Consider the following 23,339-nt stretch of genomic DNA (forward strand, 5'->3'; position numbering starts at 1 on the left):
CAAATATCCCTAGACGACAAAACTTTTGAGCCATCGGTAAATGACTCCTACAAATCGAAAATCGGAATTTACTATATAGTTACTTCGATATATTGTAATACGAATTGATACTGAAAAGATGGAATCCATATATAGAGAGAGCGAGAGAAGATCTGACTTGATCTAATGGATGCTCCATATGTTATCAATTCCAAAATGTATTTATCTGGAAACTACAAACTGAGTTACATTCAGCCATTTAATATCAAAGACATTTTCTTTATAATTTATAAATAAAAGCAATTATAAAATGAATTTCGGTATATAAATTATATTTCAAATTCTGTCTCTAATTATCTTTCAATAAAACTAAAGACATATTTTAAAATTTAATATACACAAACGATAGGATTTATAAATCAAATATTTTATATTTCATTTAAATTGTAGTAAGGATGTAATATACTGTATATAAATCTTTGTTTTAAATTATGTTTAGAACTTTTCATTTTAAATTTCAAATTAATGACATTTGCATCAAAACGCAGTCAAATTTGTAGAAGATGCAGAACATAGGAAGCCAAAAGGTCTGAATTTTCATTCCACGTGTTTATTGCACATTAGCATTTTATAGCTTTAGTGAAGAATGTTTACCAGAGAGGTCACCCGTTTGCACGCGATCTGTCTTCTGTCAGGTAATTTCCTCAGTCTGGAGTACGTAAGTAATGAAAACGATGTAATTGTGCTCTCGGGACGAACAAGATCGAACATATACTGACCCAGCCTACTTCAAGCAATGTCTGCAATAATCTTTTGCTTGTGTTTTTTGTTTTCTTTATATCACGTGGTAAAAGTACTTATTGGAATGACACATACCTTACTCTTTTCTAAACGACTTTCATTTCTGGTTGTATGTTATCTTTACAAATAAATTATAATAATAATTACGGTCCGTTTCTTTTTAAAAATCATTTAATTTTAATGTTCTAATGATTATGAATGATAATTAGTTAATTAATTTCCTTCATTTAATTAAATTATAGATTTGTAAACGAAATGTAGACACAGTTCGAAAGACACAGTTTTACATTTTATTCGAAAAAGAAAAAATTGTTCATTTGTAACAATCGAAAATATTACAGATATATAAATTAGCGGAAGTAATCATAAATCACACATAAAACTTGTGTTACGTCATAGCAACAGTCAGTAAGCGCCGCTCTGTCCCCTGGTGGTGAAGTTCTTTTGCTGTTAACAATCCAATCCTGTTAGTAGTTCAGTAATATCAACCACTCCTAAATAACCGTTTCGTTTTGTCAACTGAAGCTCGACCAGGATATCGCTAGGAATTCTGGGAGACCAGGTGGCAGTCGACACGAAAGTGACCGTGTATCAGAACACCAGGTGAAGGCGTACATAGTGAGGCAGGCCTGTTATCGCGCACTGTTTGAATTGCCACTCTCTCAACTACAACCACGTGACAGTTATGGCACCGTTGAGGCTGTTTGTAGCCATCTGCTTCACATTATGTCTACCAGAATGTAAGTTTTTTTGTTTTACAACTTGTCTAACTCGCACACGTGGTTATTTGATTATTTGTAAACAAGTGTCAATCACGTGTTTATCGTAATACAGAAGCAGCAACTACATCTAATTAACATATTCTTATGGAATAAATATCAAATTCAATTTTATAAAACAAATAAGTGATTTATAAACTTTATTATATGATAAACGTATTTCAAATATTTACGTAATATTAAATATTCATATTTAAGAATATAATTAATTCGAAATATGAATTCTACTTAATTTATATTTAATTATATATTAATATATAATTTTGTATAATGTATATGAATGATATATAATTTATTAACGATAAATGCCATTTCTAATTTATACGAAGCGAATAAACCATCTTAAATAAGTATAGGAAAGCCCGGATAGGAATTAAACATGGACGAGTAAATGATATATTGTTACAATAAATTCAAACTTGTAAACCATTTTCAATTGCGTGTGTTGAGGACTGTAATCGCATACTATGGTATGTTGTAAGAGCTATTGAAAGAGCCGCATACTGTAAGCTGTAACTTATATAGTTTATCGGTTCGCGTGTTCAGTTGAGGTAGTTCCTCAGGAGTGCATTTAAGTTCGAACGCATTAAAGTTTCATTTCCTCAGAGATAATAATTTGATACGTAGTCAATAACATTAACTTTTTAAAAAACTTAATTTTTTATATCAAATATTTTCGAATTTTAACGTAGCTCGTTGACATTGATCAATTTACTAAAAGATAAAAAATAAAAAAAAGCTGATAAAATATTCTTGCACATTTTTTAAAACATAATTTAATATAAATTTTACATTTTATAACATAATTTTTGATATATTTATTTAAAAAGGTTAAAAAAAGTTTTAAATATATATATGAGATATTGTATATAATTTATGTTATATTATTTCTTTAAAACTTTTTAATAATAAATAAAATAGTTTAAAATTAAAATTTTATTCAGCAGAATTTAAATTTATTTAGGCCTATATTTTTAAGTTATTTAAATAGAAATAATAAATTATTCTGCAATATTTACATGCTTAAATGAATTCTTGGAAAAAAACTATTGTATGGTATGTGTATATTTAGACAAATTTTATGAAAATGTTGACATAATCAGTGAACTTGAAAAACATTTAATAAATAAATAATTTTTTAATTTTTTAACTTAAATATATAAATAATTTAATTGTTTATTTATGCGAATATAAATATTATTTTCAAATAGAACAATATGATTGTTATGCCTATTATATTTGATTTATTTTGTATATGTTTTAATGTATGTCTGGAGGTGACAATATTTGTCTTGAATAAAATAAAATAAAAATAAATTTACTCCAGGCAATGTCGTAAGTTTCCAATTCGTTTCTAAATAATAGGATTTAAAATGTTTTGTGGGAAATGGACAAAAAGAATGTTGCGTGAGACTATATCGTTATTGCATGATTTCCTTTGTTCCTGGTGAAAATTAACGATTATTAAAAATTGCTCTTTATTAAATTAAGGTTGGATATACGCTGCACGTAAATTATTATTAGATTTATATTATTTCTATTGAAGCAACATGTAAGAGTTGTTGACGTGCTTATATTATCCAATTATTAACAACACATTGTTTATTGTTAGGTTTGTTAATATTTATAAAAATGATTTAAGATGCGAAACGTAAAATATTTAAAATTCTAATTCTAATTAAAAATGTTTTGAAATATTACAAACGTGTCCGTTATTATTTTAACTCCAATTAACCTGATTTAAGAATGATTTGTCAGTCGACTCGTGAGACTACGCTATTCAGATTTATGCTTGTTACGAAAGGATGATAATAGAAGGATACATCATCTGAATGCTATTCTCCGGAAGTGCAGGGAATAGTATTCCCGGTGTTAGTCACACGAATATCCTGCCAACCCGGGGCAACGGAAGGCAATCTTTTCATTTCTTAACGGAAATGATAACAGTAACATGCAAATATACTGTATAAGCCTTATTCTTTGCTGTAAGACATGAGGGAAATACTCCATATTATTTTTAATAAACTTTCAAATGTTTCTAGACTTAAAATCTTTTATATTAAGCTTACTTTTCTGCTGGTTTATATATAGTTTACGATATATTGCAACTTCTAGGTTCTAAATTAAGCCTGTAGGATATTAGACTTCTAGTAGACGGCAATTTTTTGAGTTTCAAAGGCAAAAATTACATGTAAATTAGTGTAAAGAGAAGTATGAATTGTAAACTTAGGATATTCTTATGTAAAATTATTTGAATAATGTAATACTTTCTTTAGAAAATTGTATTCTGAGAGTTTGTCTGTTTGTTTACATGAGGAATATAAAAATTTATCCTCGGTATATTAACAAATATATATATATGAGGTTATGATGTGTTTTTATCATAAATCAATAAACTGATGTGATAAATCTACATTATGATTTATATTGCAGATCATTATTGGCGAATGAATGGGGGGAAAAAACAGTATCGATCTACTTCCTAAGTAATTGGCATCACAATAAATTAATTGTATTCTGCAAGGATTACAAAAAAAATATCTCCTAAATACTTGACAAGTTTATTGAATATTAATGAAATATATTGATGAATGAAATAAAAAATAAATATGATAAGTTTATTGAATGCAACACGATAAGCTTACTGAACAAAAAAAATGATAGATTGAATATTAATATATTTGATATTTTATATTTTAAAAATATTTAAGAGGAGTTTTTTTAATTTAAAAATTTACTCTTTTAAATTTTAAATAATATAAATTTACAGATTAANCTCGAATATAATTTTTCTCATTAGCAATATTGCCTTTCTATAACATACGATAAAGCAATATATTTTTGCATAAATTCCTTAAAATAATAGTTTAAAATTTATGTCCATTTGCTCGTTTCGATAAAATTACCATTAACTAAAGTTACAATTTCTCTACTTAATTATAATGACTATAAATTAATTTAATAATAAAATCATTTAAATAATTTCCCATTTATATATGATTAATTCATTAAAAATTTGTTTTTTTTTTCTAATTTTACCATAAAAATAAGCATCCTGACATATACTTTTTTCTGTCTGGACATATGCTAGCTCAATTAATTAATCCATATTACATGAAAGATAATATTTGAAACATTTGGTACCGATCAGTATTAGGCAATATAATAATTAGCGATCATTAAATGCTCAAAATAATCATAATCTTGCTATTATAATCGAGGACTANTTTTTTCTGTCTGGACATATGCTAGCTCAATTAATTAATCCATATTACATGAAAGATAATATTTGAAACATTTGGTACCGATCAGTATTAGGCAATATAATAATTAGCGATCATTAAATGCTCAAAATAATCATAATCTTGCTATTATAATCGAGGTCTAAATATTAATAATCTTGAAATTGCCCGCAGATTTACTACCATTTATTCTCTCAAGTTATGACAATAACACAGATGTTAGAGTAGGGAAGTAAAATTAAAATAGTTTACAACCTCAAGCATTAATAAAATTATATTTAAGTATCTCATCAACTTTATATATTTGCAATTAAAATATATTATTTCTACTGTTATGACGTATAATTTCTAATAAATTATAGCTTAAACATTAATTGAATTTTGATCGATTTAAGTAACGAAACTTGGAGCTTTTTAATTTAAAAATTAACGCTTTTTTCGTTTAAAAAGGTATATTCATTAAATTTAATTACATTAATTTTAGTGCTACTTTATTTAAAAAATTAATTACTGTGTAACTAGATATGAAAACTTTAGTCGAAAGCAATAATTTAAAGCTCACGTTGATTATTATTAAAGTGATATTTTATTTTTCTACTGTTTTTAATAGTTTTCGAAATTTTTGAAAAGTCATTTCCAAATGAAAAAGAAAACAGACAAAATACTTAAAAATAGATTATATTTATCACTATATATATTATGTGGCATGAATCATCGGATGGGCATGTTCGTATATCCTTTTGACAAGAAAATACACAACATGATGTCTAGTACACCCTTGGGAAACACTTCCCCATTTATCCAAAGACTGTAAAGTGGTCAACTGAAGATTGATCTCTGCTTAACCTCTTCGAACTTTCGCTAAAAATAAAAGAATGTGAAAGCCCGAAGGAAATTCACTTTGCGCCAACATCGTAGATTCCATTTAAAAAGTGATTTTGTGACAATGTATTACCCTCAAAATAAGTTTCAAAGTTAAACGCAATTAGAAGAAGTTACCGTAAATTTAATTTAGAGAAATAAAGTAAAATAAATAAATTAATAAATAACTCACGATTTCGGTTTCAATTTCGTATAATATTATTTACTTATTCAGTATACGGGAATAAGTAATTACGAAACAATTTCAGTGACGAAAAGCGAATTCATAACAAAAATTCAGTCATTTCGATTTATTACAGTTGCATAATTAGAAACGAAAAATGCATAAAACATTATAATTTATTTACTTCATGAATTTTCTGAATATTTCGTTTAGAGATATCGTTTAATATGACGTTTATTAATGTTTGTGGGCGTTAGGGGAAACAGGTGATAAATACCCTAAACAATCTGCACTTGAATAATGACTGCATCAGCAAAATCCATATATCTTATTTGTACTTGAATATTTAATATTTTACTTTATGGAATGGGGAGTTATGGGAATAGTGGTCAAGCTCATGAAAATAGAATTATGATCTTACCTGTGATAACTATATTTAGTAAGTAAATTATTAACTCTGCGAATACAAATTGTTAGCAGAACGTTAATACATAATTATTCTTAAATATTAAATATAATTTTCGTGTTTTATTTGAAGTCCGTTATTGATTGTTTCGACTTTGATCATTAACATGATCAATCCATTATATAAGAGAAATTATTATACAGTATTTGTATGTGTTTCCTCTGTATTTTCACTTCATTTAGTTATGAAAGAAAAGAATTTTCTTTTATCTAACCTGTCAAATTTAGAAATATCTAATAATAATGAATAATTTTATTTTCAATTTAATTTTCTTATCATTCATAGAAGATATTAAATCAGACCTTGATTCTCCAGTCGTCTGATTTCAATCAATGTTCAATTTGAACAAAAGTAATTCAAAATGGGACAAACTTTCTTTTCAATAGAATATTTCTTGATGAGTTTTTTGGAAAATGAAAGCTTGGAAATAGAAATTTTACTCGGTAACACACTGTGTTACCTTACATTGTGTTTGCCATATAGATCTCCCGAAAGAAAAAAAAACTAAATAAATAAGTAAATAAATAAAAAATAATAATAATCTGTATCTTGTTTGATATATATAACGCTAAAAAATATTGAATTGTTCAATTTAATTTGTTTTTAGTTATTTAGAAAATTATTTGTGTTATAACTTGTTATATCTATTTGTTTATAAAAGTAGCGGGGAAAAAAATCAAATTTATGTATTTATTTATTTAGTTATTGCTTTTCTGTTGGTGTATATAAAGGAAAATTGAATAATTCAAAGGAAATTGATAGTGATATAATTAAGAGATACGTCTAATTATTGTAATTAGTGATAACGCCTAATCTGATCTAACCTGATATGATGGTATTTGAAATGATGCGGCAAGACATTCATGGCGACATTGTTGTTCTGTGATGTGTCTAACACTTCCTGTAACTGTCAGAGCATCTTCTGCAACTGTCAATCCCGTTTTCCTGAAGATCCTACAACAGGAAGTTGTCTTCATTCATAAATGCAACAGATCCTGAAAGGATTAAATTACGTTACATATATTTTTATTCTGTATGAATAATATCATTTTGTGATTAAAAACTTGTTTAAAGTATATAAAAAAGATAAATAATCTAATATCTAAGTAAGTTATTTAAATTTTCATTTTATTTTTTGATGCGATTATCGAAGATAAATACCATAAGATTCTCGAATAAGTTCTTCTCCCCCTTCCTTCGTTAAGTTAATCTATTTAACTATTATCGACTTTTTGTAGTGAACGAACTTTTTCTTGTAAAAATCTAATTAATATTTCAAATGTATTTAGCGTTTTCTTTCCATGGTCTACTTAATTTTATTTATTTTTCTCTCAATAGACTACACACTTTTGAGAAGAATTAAATTAATTTCTTTGAATAGTTTAAATCTAATCCAACAATACAGTTACGAACTTTAGATTAAAGTTCTGAAAACTTTCATTTTTTCCCTTTAATTTTAAAGTTTAATTACTATGAAATATATTTGATTGATGAAAAAACTCAGTGAATAGAAAACGCATTCTCATAATGACAGATGTCTTTAAAGAAATTTTTTTTGTGTGTGTGTATTGAACGAATAATTTTTTTAATTTTCCAAGCAGAATTATGAATTTTATAGAATTCTTCAAGAATCTAGCTTATATTTAAAAATATACTTAATTCTAATTGTTAATTAAAAAGAAAATTAATTACGCATTGTGTCATAAATTTAGTTTTTATAAAAATTGATATTAAATTTCTATTTTTTAAAAGAAAAAATTTAATTATTTTAAAAGCTTTTCATTTATGCATACATCATTACTTCAAAAAACAGAAAAAGGAAAAGTGAAATCCAATCCATTCTACAATGTAGACTAAGACATAATGTGAAATGCTTGAATGGCAAGAATCATAAATGCCTTTTTATTCCTCGAAAGCAAATTTTATCAGATTATATTTGAATTTTCTTGGTTTTTAAAATGCATTTTGCAGTTATTCTGTAAATTTCCATTTTTTTTTCTTAGCCATAATAATTTTATTTAAAAGCTTACATTCCAATGCATGTTGGGAAATGGAAAATTATTATTTTTTTTTTGTTTTTAACTTTATTCTGTTCTTTTTTCATAAACTTATTATTAAAATTAAAGTTCTAAGTCTTTCATATAAATTAAACAAACATAATTTATCATATTTTGTTTTCATATATAAAGCTAAAGTAAATATTTATTAAAAATACATAATTTTCTGATATGTGAGGATTATAAATTATTGTATTGCGACTAATTTCATGTTTTAAGCTATAATATGGCTTAAAATATGTGAGAATTACTTATAATTCTTATCTGTTTTAAGCTAAAATATTTTATAAATAGAAAATAATGTTCTTAATTAAGATACTTAAAAAAATTAAAAGTTAAATTTATAGAAAATGATTATAAACGTATATAAAAAAGTAAATGTATAGAAGTTAGTACAAATTTTATTTCATTACTTCAAGAAATATAAAAACCTAACAAATATGTTTAGATGAAAAGTAATAAGGACTAACATTAAAATGAAAATCATATTAAAAAGTTTGGTTATTTTAGCCTACTATTATTGTGTTTTACGAAGTATCAATGGGATTGAAGCAGGAGGAGTGGGAGTGTCCAGTTTTAATGGTACTCTGCATTTTTCTCAGGGTCCTAAAGAGTAACTGGAAAAAAAACTTGGTCCAGGTCAGTCAAAGGATTTAGAAGTTAATAGGGGGATGAAATCGAGAAAGGATGGAGCCTCGAGGTTTTATGATATCTTACATTTCCTCAAGGTTCTGAGAATAAGTATGAAAAATTTGGTGCAGATCGATCAAAGGGTTTAGAAATGTATAGGGAACAGACAAACAGACATATTATTTGATGTACAGTAGGCTATATATAGATTATATTCAAAATTTTAGAAGAAAAAGTTTTCATTTCCTCGAGAAATAAATGGCTGGGTTGTATTTGAAACGAAGCGAATTGAAATCTGTCTAGTTAAATTTTATTTTTTAGATGTTTTCCCTCCCAAATTCCACAGAGCTTACAATTAAACTAAAAATATATTTTTATCGAGTTAATCGATTCCTTAATTCTCTTGATTCATAGCTTGAAACGTTCCTAAAAAAATTATCTCTACAGAAAAATATAAGGTAATCAATAAAAGTTTAAGTAAAAAAGCTAATTCGATAAAATTAATTAAACTTTCAAATAATAATGAAAATGTTTTAAGAATTTTCAGATTTTGGTTCATTTTAATCAATTCTTAAACTATTTCAATGATAGAAACGTTTTTAAGAGTGTGGAAAATTATATGTTTACGTTGAACTGTACTGTGGTATGAATACTTACACGTTGTATTCTATTATATAAACTAACTGTTTATATAGAAGAATAAAAAGTTTCAAGTAAGGTCCAATTGAATCAATGTTAAATTTATGATTTTCTCTTCAAATAAATTTCTACACATTATATTTTCTATCGCAACCAATCATAGAAACGGATCAATATATGCCCATATTTAATATGAAATCATCTTCATGTAAACAGATCAATAAAATTTATTTTTAATATAACTGCTTATGATGATGAAAGTCTGATTTCCTGATTACACGATGTATCTTTGGAAGTATCAATATAATCAAAGAACTGTTTTTTTTTTTTTTTTTACTGTATCTTTTTAATTATGATTTAGTTTCCTTTAATCAAACAGGGTGAAAAAAAGGAGCATTGGATGAATCAAAACCAGAACACGCAGCATTGTTTCCATCAGTATCATAAAGAAATACTGTAGTAAAGTTACATGTCAAGCATTGACTAATAAATATTACAAGCGAAAGGAAGTTAGTTTGCAGAAAACCGAATTCCTACCTCAGCAACTTTATCGAATGTGTTACATTTTGCAAACTTTATTCTGTTTATGCAAACAGAAAGAAGTAAAAAATACACAATAAAATATTGAATATGTTAGCAAAACATTCCTCAACCGTATCATACTGCAAATTTTTAAANATATATATATATATATCATTGTAGGGATGTAGCTCATTATTAGCAAGAATGTCTGTTTATTAATGTTTAAGCTAATTTATAACTGAATAAAAAGCGCGATATTACGTTTTATACACGATATTTGACCATAGTTTAAATATTTGAATTTAAAACTTTATTTAAGTTAAGCAATCGTACATCACAATTAAGATTTTTCTACTTATAAATTAATGTGAATAAAAGAAGAAAGGACTAAAGAAAATTCTATAAAAGCATTCTTTCCTTCATCACAATTTCAATAGTTTATCCAAGAGAGGAACCAAAGTTTCCCAAGACGATTTCAAATGTTAAATATTTTATTATGTTTAAGTTGAGCCATTATATTTATTCTATTTATAACCCTCTTTAATTTTATAGAGTAATCAATATTCATGGGTCTGTTTAATCTAATAAACAACTTCTTAATTTTCTGTAATCTTCTTGAATATTTATATTTAAAGTACAATTTTAAGGAATTGCAATAATCATATCTGTCATAATAAAGAATATATTTAGTCATTATTAAGTTAAAACAAAGATAAATTTAATAAGTTAAAGTTTATTATTATTAGTACATTCTATTCAGTTTCAAGAATTATATTGGCTTAATTTTGTTCGTTCAGCAAGTAAACAAATGGAAAAATGGGCCTGAATGATGATATATAGTTAAATGGAGCTTAAGTGCATTCATTGAAATGTATTGATAACAAATAAAGACTTTCAGCTTTGAATAATTTATTGTGATGGTAAATATTTGTATTGATAACATGATAAACATCCATTTAGGAAGAGCTGTTGAAACGCTCGAGAAGAATGATATCCATTGGAAAATTAATGTCTCTTCTAAGAGAGTCAGCCTATAAATCTACGAGAAAATCCTATAGTAAATTAATAGATATTTCTAAAGTAATTTGAATATCTATAGAATTCAATTGCTGCGTAATTGAAAATAAGAAGGGAAAAAAAGTATTTTAGAAAATATAATTTTTTTTAAATATAGTATATTAGGCTTATTGCCAGAGTTTATGACTAATACTTAATCTTAAAACCACTATTGGCAGTCTTTGACATAAAGAGCATGCTGAGCTTCTGAACAAGCTTTCTTCTTATAGCCTCTGGCTTTCTGACTTTTTAAACCCCTTAATTCCTGTTATGATCGATGGTATTACGTCTGACATTTTTCTGTAAATACTATTTTTTAAAGCCTTTTTTTTTATGTATTTGAAGGCCGTACGCCCATTTATACTGTACATTTATAATGCCATTTTGTTTTTAGGTTATTTATTGTTAAACCATAAAACTTATTGGAACGGAATTGTGTGACATTCTACCATATACATTGTTCTAATTTCAAAAATAATCCATTCGACTTATCTGAAAGACCAGGAAGCACTTTTTTTAGATGAGTAAAATTCTTATTCCATTTTATAATTTTGTTGTCAAGAGACATTGATATGTTTGTCGTAGTTTCTCATCCTTAGAAGATTATTAATAATCCAAAAAAAATCTATAAGCGAAATTAGAATATAATCTATCAAACAGAATAATCGCCATTATTAAATTCAGTTAAGGATTATTAATCATAAACACATCACGTACAGTCAACACAACATTTGCAGTAACAGTAGACTATTGAATTATTAATAATTGTTTTGATTTTATTAAAATTCAATTTATCATTTGTGTTCAGAAAGTAAAAATTGAATTCTAATTTGTTAGATTAATTACTGCACTTAAGAAAACATGTTTAAAGTGTAAAACACGATCCGGTTTCTGTTTATAATTGGATTTAAATGCAACGTATCGATTATTAATGAATACTTATAGTAAATTAGTGCAGTTGTTTAATGAAACACGATAGATAAACCTTATAAGCATTCTAGACCTGGCTTTGTACTTTTTCTAAGTTATTGAAAAATGTTACAATAAAAAGTGCAGTTTGTGGACACACAAAAGTCATATAGTTTGTGTTTTTATCTTAAAAATTCTCTGCAAATCTTCTGGGAGTGAAATAATGACATCTTAAATCTTGTCCCGTATTTGCAGGAGGAGCTGCAGTAAGAGTTACAATGAAACCTGCAAAGCCAGCCGCCTCTATAAGTTAAATCACATGCTTCAGTTAACTATTCTTTTACAGAACAAGCAAAGTATTCCTTACCTTTTAATTTGATAGGTTTGGTAGAATGTCTTAGCGAGTACAACATATTGAGCCATTTAATGGACTGATTTTGATACGAAACAGTTTAAATTAAAAAGTAAAATTTAAATGTATTTACGATTAAAATTAAATTTCAAGAAAAGACTAGAATAAAATGAATTTATTTTAATCATAAACAAAATAATATTCTTAAGTTAATATAAGCTTTTCGTGGTACGTGATTGCATTTCATTTAAATAATGCAATAAATCTTTTACGCATTATTTAAAATTTTATGCGTTTAAAAATACGCATTATTTAACATTTAAAATGAAGATAAAATCATATAACTCTTCTTTAAAGGATTTTAAAATAGATGATAAATAAATTCTTAATAGTTTTTATCTGCATATTTTAGTTTAGGATAAACGTAGAAACTATTGATATAAAGCTTTCTAAAATCTTATTGATGTAGTTCAAAATATTTCCGTTGTCGAATCAGAAATTCTTCTCTTGTCTTGAACTGAAGAGAAAGCGTTTGCGTGTTGAATACGCTAAATTAGAAAATGAATCTTTCTTTACAGATCAGAGGCTAAACGTGAGGTCGTGGTGCCAGTTGTCATCTATTGGCCACCTATGGCGTTAACTGTCACGAATACAATCACGTATTCTTCCGTCACGTCTTGGAACCTCTATGTCACGTACGAAGCCGGAAATATCTGGAAAAACTTTTGAGACAACCGGAAATCACGCTTTTCTTTCTTTATTTCTGCGAGAATTTCAAATAGTTCTCTGATGCCCATTTTCAAAGTGTGAGAAAGACTAAGTGTTCTTTTGATGTTTTATAAATTTTTTTTCTTTCATGATTTCTTCCATATCTTTGTGGAAGGAAAAAATATGTTTCTCACAAATATCGAAAAAGTGAGACTGGAACTTAGAAATCGGACGTAAGACGGGTGAAGATGTATATTAAATGACACAAAACATTACAGATTTAATGATTATCTGTATGAAGTTTTTATTGTATTGTATACAGTTTACTTATCATGTTATTAATTATTTTATAAGATTTCTACTTATTCATACGTTAGACTTACGAATTGAATAAAGCGCGTTGGAATTTATTTTTTGTTGATTAAAAATTTAATTGCTTTAGAAAAATTTTGACATATCACTAAATGGCTGGAAGGTTAGAAAATATGTCGTACTTCTATTACCAATTTGTGATCATTAGTACCTCTTAAAGACTGCATCATCTAACCGAGCATTGCCAACGGCTCATTGCTTCTTGGTTTGTTCCATAGCGTAGTCACACGATTTTCGTTTCGACTCATTGACAAAAGTAGAAAGTCTGTGCAAAGATTTAGCGGCAATTATCAAGAAAGTGCTTAAAAGAAATCAGCAGAATGTAAATTTTAATAATAATTAAACGTTATTTATAAATTAAAAACACGGAAAAAAAACCATTCTACATTCATAAAGAAAAATTTAAAGTTTGTTTGATTAAATACAATCCTGTTCATTTAGTAAATTTTAAAAAAATTCAGCATATTTTTAAATAAATATTTAAAAGTAATGCTAATTTTATAGTATAGTTTTATGTATTATACAATTGTATTTATTTTACGCGAAATTAGTTAATAAAATCCTTAGTAAATTTGACTTGTTTATTTTCTTTATACTGACACCAAGTGAAAGAAGTGAAATCTAATTATCTGCAACAATTCTTGTTTGATTTTCAATATATCATGCTATGAAAAAAAAAATTAATTTATTTTCACATACCCGCTGGCAACATCTTTTCTATTAAACTAATCCAGTTGTTTACTCTCAACCTTAAAAGTTAATATACTGAATTAGTGATGAATCAAATTAGCTGAGTAATTTTTATTGTAATTATATTTCATTAATGTTTAATTATCGAGAATTTTGTGTATTAAAACACATATATCTTTTCCATACATCAATCTGATTTACTATTTTCGATTGTGGATTAATTTCATTCATTATCTGTTACTTAAGCTTTAATCACAATTAATGTGATTGGATTTTTTTTCAACGTTACGCTGAAAATATAAATTTAATAAATCGTCTTTATAGCTTACAGCTTTTAATAATATGAAAACGTAAAAAGGAAAAAAAATTATTTAGAATGGAGAAAGTTTAAATGTAAGTCGAAATATTAAAAATCGAAATTGAGGAAACAGTTGTATAATATTTAATAAATAACTTCTAATAACTTTTTAAAGCATTAATATTTTGTCTCTATAAAAAGGTTAAAAATTTTTTTTTCATAAAACTTATTTGATGGACAGGATGACATAATTAAATTAATTGTTTCCTAGGTAAAGTTAAGAATTCTATTAGAAGACAAGACAAGCCTGTCCTGGTAACTAAGATAAAGTATTCTACATGTAATAATGGTTCGGTCCCGGGTGGGAACCGAATTTACTATCTTTAGATTGGTACTAAACGCAATTTTTTTATTTAAATTTTGATTATTTTACGAATATACAACTTACATATCTTATATTTTGGCTGTTATTTTTATTATTTAACGTTTAACATACTTGTTTATGTAACAATTTATCAAACAACTGATTGATAGATCTGTTATTAACAGGATTGAGGAGAGATAGACTAGGCCCTTTCATCATTCTTCATGCTATTTTGCTTATTAAATATTATAGAAACTATTTTCTGATGATGAGTTAACAAAATTCATGTTTACTTTATTTAAAACTTTGTCAACATTATTTGTAATAGTTATAATAATTTATTGCATTTTTATATGCCTTCTGGACACCCTCGGGCCTAGCTAATTTGTATTCTCTGATCCTTCTCGGTAGGTCTGGTTATTAAATAACAACACTGAAAATATAAGTTAAGTAAGTTATATCTAACCTGAAAAGGAAGACATAAAGTGTGTTCGTGTTCAGTTGGAGATAAAACCCAGGCCTTTTGTTAACAATGTGAATGCTCTAACCAATAACACATATTACCGAAGGCATTGGTTTTGTTTTCACTTTGGGGCCAAAACACAATTTTTTCTGTCTAAATTTCGAGCTATTTTTTCAGATGTATCTTGTGTATCAGCATGTAATTTAATAAGTCCATTTTTAATTAATTACAAACAAGGCATTGTTTATAATTATTTGAAAATAATAAAACAGTTCTCTACTAGAGAGAATTATTTTGACAGATATTAATATTTAAATCAGCAAATTTATATGTATTTTAAAAAACGAATTCATAGATTCTCTCTATTTAATGATTCTTTATCGAATTTGAATCTGTAATCAAATTCGATATTTGGAATGAAAGAATTTTTTTACCCATAAAATTATCTATTTTAAAATGTGTATATGTGTATATATTGTATCTAAAGAAGAATGTTTTAATCGAAAATATTTTTTAATCCTTTTATTCTTCATTATACTTAAGTTCACCTGAAGATTTATATCCTGTCCATATCATGTATTTGAATATTGATTTTTCTTCTTGCTTTACAATTATAATGTAATTCCCGGATCGAAGTGATTTCAGAATACAAAAATTGTTTTTCCTCGAAGAATTTTCGTGTTTTTGCTGCAGATTCTATAGAAAAAAGGAAGAAAAAGTGTTGAATTTCATTATGAAAATTAATAACTAGTACCTGTTTAAGCCGTCTTAACGAATTGTAAAGTACGAAGTTCATTTGACTTTATAAAAATATTTTCTTACAAAATTATTCTTTTTAAATATTTATATATAAAATGTACACACGTTTAAAAACTCGTGTAGGCCTATTTGTATTGTATATAATATTTGCATTCGTTGATAGATATAAGACTTTTTAAATTAAATTTAAGCATTCATACTATAAAAAAATTATTTTAAAATTTAAAGCAAATAAGACTTAATCAACTTTTAAATTTAAATAAAATATTTAAATAAAAATCGCTAATTTTTAAGAGTGTAGAATAGATTATTGATAAATAAAGTGTGGAATTTAATTTTAAAAAAACTACATTTTTGCAATTATTCAAAGTGNAAATTTTAGAAGAAAAAGTTTTCATTTCCTCGAGAAATAAATGGCTGGGTTGTATTTGAAACGAAGCGAATTGAAATCTGTCTAGTTAAATTTTAGTTTTCAAAGTTAAACGCAATTAGAAGAAGTTACCGTAAATTTAATTTAGAGAAATAAAGTAAAATAAATAAATTAATAAATAACTCACGATTTCGGTTTCAATTTCGTATAATATTATTTACTTATTCAGTATACGGGAATAAGTAATTACGAAACAATTTCAGTGACGAAAAGCGAATTCATAACAAAAATTCAGTCATTTCGATTTATTACAGTTGCATAATTAGAAACGAAAAATGCATAAAACATTATAATTTATTTACTTCATGAATTTTCTGAATATTTCGTTTAGAGATATCGTTTAATATGACGTTTATTAATGTTTGTGGGCGTTAGGGGAAACAGGTGATAAATACCCTAAACAATCTGCACTTGAATAATGACTGCATCAGCAAAATCCATATATCTTATTTGTACTTGAATATTTAATATTTTACTTTATGGAATGGGGAGTTATGGGAATAGTGGTCAAGCTCATGAAAATAGAATTATGATCTTACCTGTGATAACTATATTTAGTAAGTAAATTATTAACTCTGCGAATACAAATTGTTAGCAGAACGTTAATACATAATTATTCTTAAATATTAAATATAATTTTCGTGTTTTATTTGAAGTCCGTTATTGATTGTTTCGACTTTGATCATTAACATGATCAATCCATTATATAAGAGAAATTATTATACAGTATTTGTATGTGTTTCCTCTGTATTTTCACTTCATTTAGTTATGAAAGAAAAGAATTTTCTTTTATCTAACCTGTCAAATTTAGAAATATCTAATAATAATGAATAATTTTATTTTCAATTTAATTTTCTTATCATTCATAGAAGATATTAAATCAGACCTTGATTCTCCAGTCGTCTGATTTCAATCAATGTTCAATTTGAACAAAAGTAATTCAAAATGGGACAAACTTTCTTTTCAATAGAATATTTCTTGATGAGTTTTTTGGAAAATGAAAGCTTGGAAATAGAAATTTTACTCGGTAACACACTGTGTTACCTTACATTGTGTTTGCCATATAGATCTCCCGAAAGAAAAAAAAACTAAATAAATAAGTAAATAAATAAAAAATAATAATAATCTGTATCTTGTTTGATATATATAACGCTAAAAAATATTGAATTGTTCAATTTAATTTGTTTTTAGTTATTTAGAAAATTATTTGTGTTATAACTTGTTATATCTATTTGTTTATAAAAGTAGCGGGGAAAAAAATCAAATTTATGTATTTATTTATTTAGTTATTGCTTTTCTGTTGGTGTATATAAAGGAAAATTGAATAATTCAAAGGAAATTGATAGTGATATAATTAAGAGATACGTCTAATTATTGTAATTAGTGATAACGCCTAATCTGATCTAACCTGATATGATGGTATTTGAAATGATGCGGCAAGACATTCATGGCGACATTGTTGTTCTGTGATGTGTCTAACACTTCCTGTAACTGTCAGAGCATCTTCTGCAACTGTCAATCCCGTTTTCCTGAAGATCCTACAACAGGAAGTTGTCTTCATTCATAAATGCAACAGATCCTGAAAGGATTAAATTACGTTACATATATTTTTATTCTGTATGAATAATATCATTTTGTGATTAAAAACTTGTTTAAAGTATATAAAAAAGATAAATAATCTAATATCTAAGTAAGTTATTTAAATTTTCATTTTATTTTTTGATGCGATTATCGAAGATAAATACCATAAGATTCTCGAATAAGTTCTTCTCCCCCTTCCTTCGTTAAGTTAATCTATTTAACTATTATCGACTTTTTGTAGTGAACGAACTTTTTCTTGTAAAAATCTAATTAATATTTCAAATGTATTTAGCGTTTTCTTTCCATGGTCTACTTAATTTTATTTATTTTTCTCTCAATAGACTACACACTTTTGAGAAGAATTAAATTAATTTCTTTGAATAGTTTAAATCTAATCCAACAATACAGTTACGAACTTTAGATTAAAGTTCTGAAAACTTTCATTTTTTCCCTTTAATTTTAAAGTTTAATTACTATGAAATATATTTGATTGATGAAAAAACTCAGTGAATAGAAAACGCATTCTCATAATGACAGATGTCTTTAAAGAAATTTTTTTTGTGTGTGTGTATTGAACGAATAATTTTTTTAATTTTCCAAGCAGAATTATGAATTTTATAGAATTCTTCAAGAATCTAGCTTATATTTAAAAATATACTTAATTCTAATTGTTAATTAAAAAGAAAATTAATTACGCATTGTGTCATAAATTTAGTTTTTATAAAAATTGATATTAAATTTCTATTTTTTAAAAGAAAAAATTTAATTATTTTAAAAGCTTTTCATTTATGCATACATCATTACTTCAAAAAACAGAAAAAGGAAAAGTGAAATCCAATCCATTCTACAATGTAGACTAAGACATAATGTGAAATGCTTGAATGGCAAGAATCATAAATGCCTTTTTATTCCTCGAAAGCAAATTTTATCAGATTATATTTGAATTTTCTTGGTTTTTAAAATGCATTTTGCAGTTATTCTGTAAATTTCCATTTTTTTTTCTTAGCCATAATAATTTTATTTAAAAGCTTACATTCCAATGCATGTTGGGAAATGGAAAATTATTATTTTTTTTTTGTTTTTAACTTTATTCTGTTCTTTTTTCATAAACTTATTATTAAAATTAAAGTTCTAAGTCTTTCATATAAATTAAACAAACATAATTTATCATATTTTGTTTTCATATATAAAGCTAAAGTAAATATTTATTAAAAATACATAATTTTCTGATATGTGAGGATTATAAATTATTGTATTGCGACTAATTTCATGTTTTAAGCTATAATATGGCTTAAAATATGTGAGAATTACTTATAATTCTTATCTGTTTTAAGCTAAAATATTTTATAAATAGAAAATAATGTTCTTAATTAAGATACTTAAAAAAATTAAAAGTTAAATTTATAGAAAATGATTATAAACGTATATAAAAAAGTAAATGTATAGAAGTTAGTACAAATTTTATTTCATTACTTCAAGAAATATAAAAACCTAACAAATATGTTTAGATGAAAAGTAATAAGGACTAACATTAAAATGAAAATCATATTAAAAAGTTTGGTTATTTTAGCCTACTATTATTGTGTTTTACGAAGTATCAATGGGATTGAAGCAGGAGGAGTGGGAGTGTCCAGTTTTAATGGTACTCTGCATTTTTCTCAGGGTCCTAAAGAGTAACTGGAAAAAAAACTTGGTCCAGGTCAGTCAAAGGATTTAGAAGTTAATAGGGGGATGAAATCGAGAAAGGATGGAGCCTCGAGGTTTTATGATATCTTACATTTCCTCAAGGTTCTGAGAATAAGTATGAAAAATTTGGTGCAGATCGATCAAAGGGTTTAGAAATGTATAGGGAACAGACAAACAGACATATTATTTGATGTACAGTAGGCTATATATAGATTATATTCAAAATTTTAGAAGAAAAAGTTTTCATTTCCTCGAGAAATAAATGGCTGGGTTGTATTTGAAACGAAGCGAATTGAAATCTGTCTAGTTAAATTTTAGTTTTTAGATGTTTTCCCTCTCCAAATTCCACAGAGCTTACAATTAAACTAAAAATATATTTTTATCGAGTTAATCGATTCCTTAATTCTCTTGATTCATAGCTTGAAACGTTCCTAAAAAAATTATCTCTACAGAAAAATATAAGGTAATCAATAAAAGTTTAAGTAAAAAAGCTAATTCGATAAAATTAATTAAACTTTCAAATAATAATGAAAATGTTTTAAGAATTTTCAGATTTTGGTTCATTTTAATCAATTCTTAAACTATTTCAATGATAGAAACGTTTTTAAGAGTGTGGAAAATTATATGTTTACGTTGAACTGTACTGTGGTATGAATACTTACACGTTGTATTCTATTATATAAACTAACTGTTTATATAGAAGAATAAAAAGTTTCAAGTAAGGTCCAATTGAATCAATGTTAAATTTATGATTTTCTCTTCAAATAAATTTCTACACATTATATTTTCTATCGCAACCAATCATAGAAACGGATCAATATATGCCCATATTTAATATGAAATCATCTTCATGTAAACAGATCAATAAAATTTATTTTTAATATAACTGCTTATGATGATGAAAGTCTGATTTCCTGATTACACGATGTATCTTTGGAAGTATCAATATAATCAAAGAACTGTTTTTTTTTTTTTACTGTATCTTTTTAATTATGATTTAGTTTCCTTTAATCAAACAGGGTGAAAAAAAGGAGCATTGGATGAATCAAAACCAGAACACGCAGCATTGTTTCCATCAGTATCATAAAGAAATACTGTAGTAAAGTTACATGTCAAGCATTGACTAATAAATATTACAAGCGAAAGGAAGTTAGTTTGCAGAAAACCGAATTCCTACCTCAGCAACTTTATCGAATGTGTTACATTTTGCAAACTTTATTCTGTTTATGCAAACAGAAAGAAGTAAAAAATACACAATAAAATATTGAATATGTTAGCAAAACATTCCTCAACCGTATCATACTGCAAATTTTTAAATTTTACTAAAATTATATATGATATATCATATATAATTATAGATATATCAATGATATATATATATATATATATATATGATATATATATATATATATCATTGTAGAAAATTGCTTTTAATAATATATGTTAATAGAATCCTAACTATAATTCTATAGAACTGTTTATTATATATTGCAATATACAGGGTCCATACATACCTGTAAAGTCAGGAAATCCACAAATACTGCGGAATCTCTGTTGCTCTTGCTCTTTTTTGATCAGAACACACCTTTAAATTCGGTTTGGTAAAGGAGATCTATGAAAACTGGAGTGACTAAACAAATGGCAAGATTTGTCGTGCTTATATATCTTGTAAACTATAAATGATAATCTAACAATTCAAATTTTTCAGATAGAAGGTTTACATCTGTATTTAAAATGATGGGTAGTGGAGGTGTGCAGCTTTGTTGTTGTGAGGGGCAGTGAACTTTTGGATCATGAAGCGATAAGATGTTGAAATTGGTGTCAATTTGTACAGAACAACATGATCTACAATATTATTTAGTAATAATAATTGACAAAATAGAATTTGTAAAGTTATAAGCTGATAAGTGTGCAAGTTGAAGAAAATTTTCATAATGTTGAAGAAATTACAATGGAAAGACGAACAGAAATGTAAGAAATGTATATTATTGGAAAGAAAAATTCTAAAGGAATCAGAAAAGTCCAAAATGACTAATGTCAAACAATGAAGATTGTATAGTGTGTGTAAGAAAACCAAGCATGTCAATTCTGACATGAATATTTTGAGTGTGCTGCCACCCAAACTGATAGATATTGACTTGGAATGTGGATAACCAACAAGATGATGATCATTTACATCTTATCCTTCCTCTAATAACACACAGACAGATTCACACCTTAAACAATTGTGAGTGTGTCCCATACACAATCCTCCCAATTTTTTTTGACCTGTGTGACATTTGGTTAACTCATTGCAGTCAGTTGCTGTCATGGGGAGGCAAAGAACTGTCAGTCGGCATAATGATATTGTGTATGGGACATTTTGGAACATGTGGCAGGACTCACACAATTGATGTAGTTTTATTTGTTGTATTCTTCACTGCTGCTCACATACAATATGTGGAGATAATAATCTTGCCAATTTTGACGGATTGATGATTTGTGATATGTCTTTTCTCTAACTGCAAATTTGTGTCCACCAGTGGCCAACCAGTCTTCATACCCTGAACACTGGGAGTTTGGTTGTGGGTTTGTGCCTCACTTGGACAGGCTGGCCACATGGAGTTTTCTGGGTTTTCTCTATGTCTGTAATGCCTAAATAGGGGCCAGTTTTCCTTAAAAAGACCTCCCGGAAGGCATCCCCTAGGCAGATTGCCCAGGTATTGCATTGCCATAACTTAACAAACAAACTAATCAACTGCAAATTTTTATTTTCAGATGGCTCATAGAATTTCAGAAGTATACCAAAACATCACCATAGAGTTAAAGTCAGGTTTTCAAAAACACCATTGACAAGATCCACTTTTCTACCAAAACGCTGCCACTTCCACTATAAATTTAAGGGAGGGATGGTAAAAAATGTAATGATCTTGAAGGGGTCTCTTCTGGACCATGTTGGCTCTCCATTTATTGCAATTCTGAAGTGCTTCAATTACCTTAGTCACTGCACATGTTCAGTAAAATTGCCTTCTGGTTAGAATTGCCATCAAGTACAGTGGTGCCTCGTATAACGTACTCAATCCGTTCCAGGTGCACGTCCGTTAAGTGAAAAGTCCGTTATACGAAACTCATTTTCCCATAGAAATACATGTTAAAACATATAATTTGTTCTGCAACATAAAATAACCATACTATACCATAAAAAATGAAAATGGAGCAGTCACCAATTATGCTGGATAGTCAGATGTTGTGAGGAGGAGGTGGAGGAACACTTTCTTCACACATTCATACAGATAGAGACTTTTTACACATTGCAGCAGGTCTCTTTTTATTGTTTTTTAATCAGAGTCAGATTCAGGAGAGGCTACCGGAGCTTGCAGGGTCAACTCCACTTGTTCCATCTTTTGTTATTTGGCAGCTGGCTTCTTGAAAATCATGTCCAAGGTGGTCTGTTTCTCTCTCTTTTTCAACACCTGTCGGAAATGACGGGCAAGGGTGTCATTGTACAGATCCTGTTGGCCTCAGCTCTGTT

The 23,339-nt window shown here is 26.8% G+C and overlaps 1 protein-coding gene across 1 annotated transcript in view; it reads left to right on the plus strand.

Moving 5' to 3' along the window:
• The first annotated feature begins 1,139 nt into the window (after positions 1-1,139).
• Positions 1,140-23,339, plus strand: part of LOC111641434 — a 164,566-nt gene continuing 142,366 nt past the window's right edge. Inside the window, exon 1 of the mRNA XM_023387603.1 lies at positions 1,140-1,520. Within this exon, the coding sequence (XP_023243371.1) occupies positions 1,466-1,520 (55 nt within the window). The 5' untranslated portion in view covers positions 1,140-1,465. The remainder of the gene's footprint in view (positions 1,521-23,339) is intronic.

Source organism: Centruroides sculpturatus, unplaced genomic scaffold (assembly GCF_000671375.1).
Source record: "Centruroides sculpturatus isolate CEXI.00-Female unplaced genomic scaffold, Cexi_2.0 scaffold196, whole genome shotgun sequence".
Classification (NCBI taxonomy): domain Eukaryota; kingdom Metazoa; phylum Arthropoda; class Arachnida; order Scorpiones; family Buthidae; genus Centruroides; species Centruroides sculpturatus.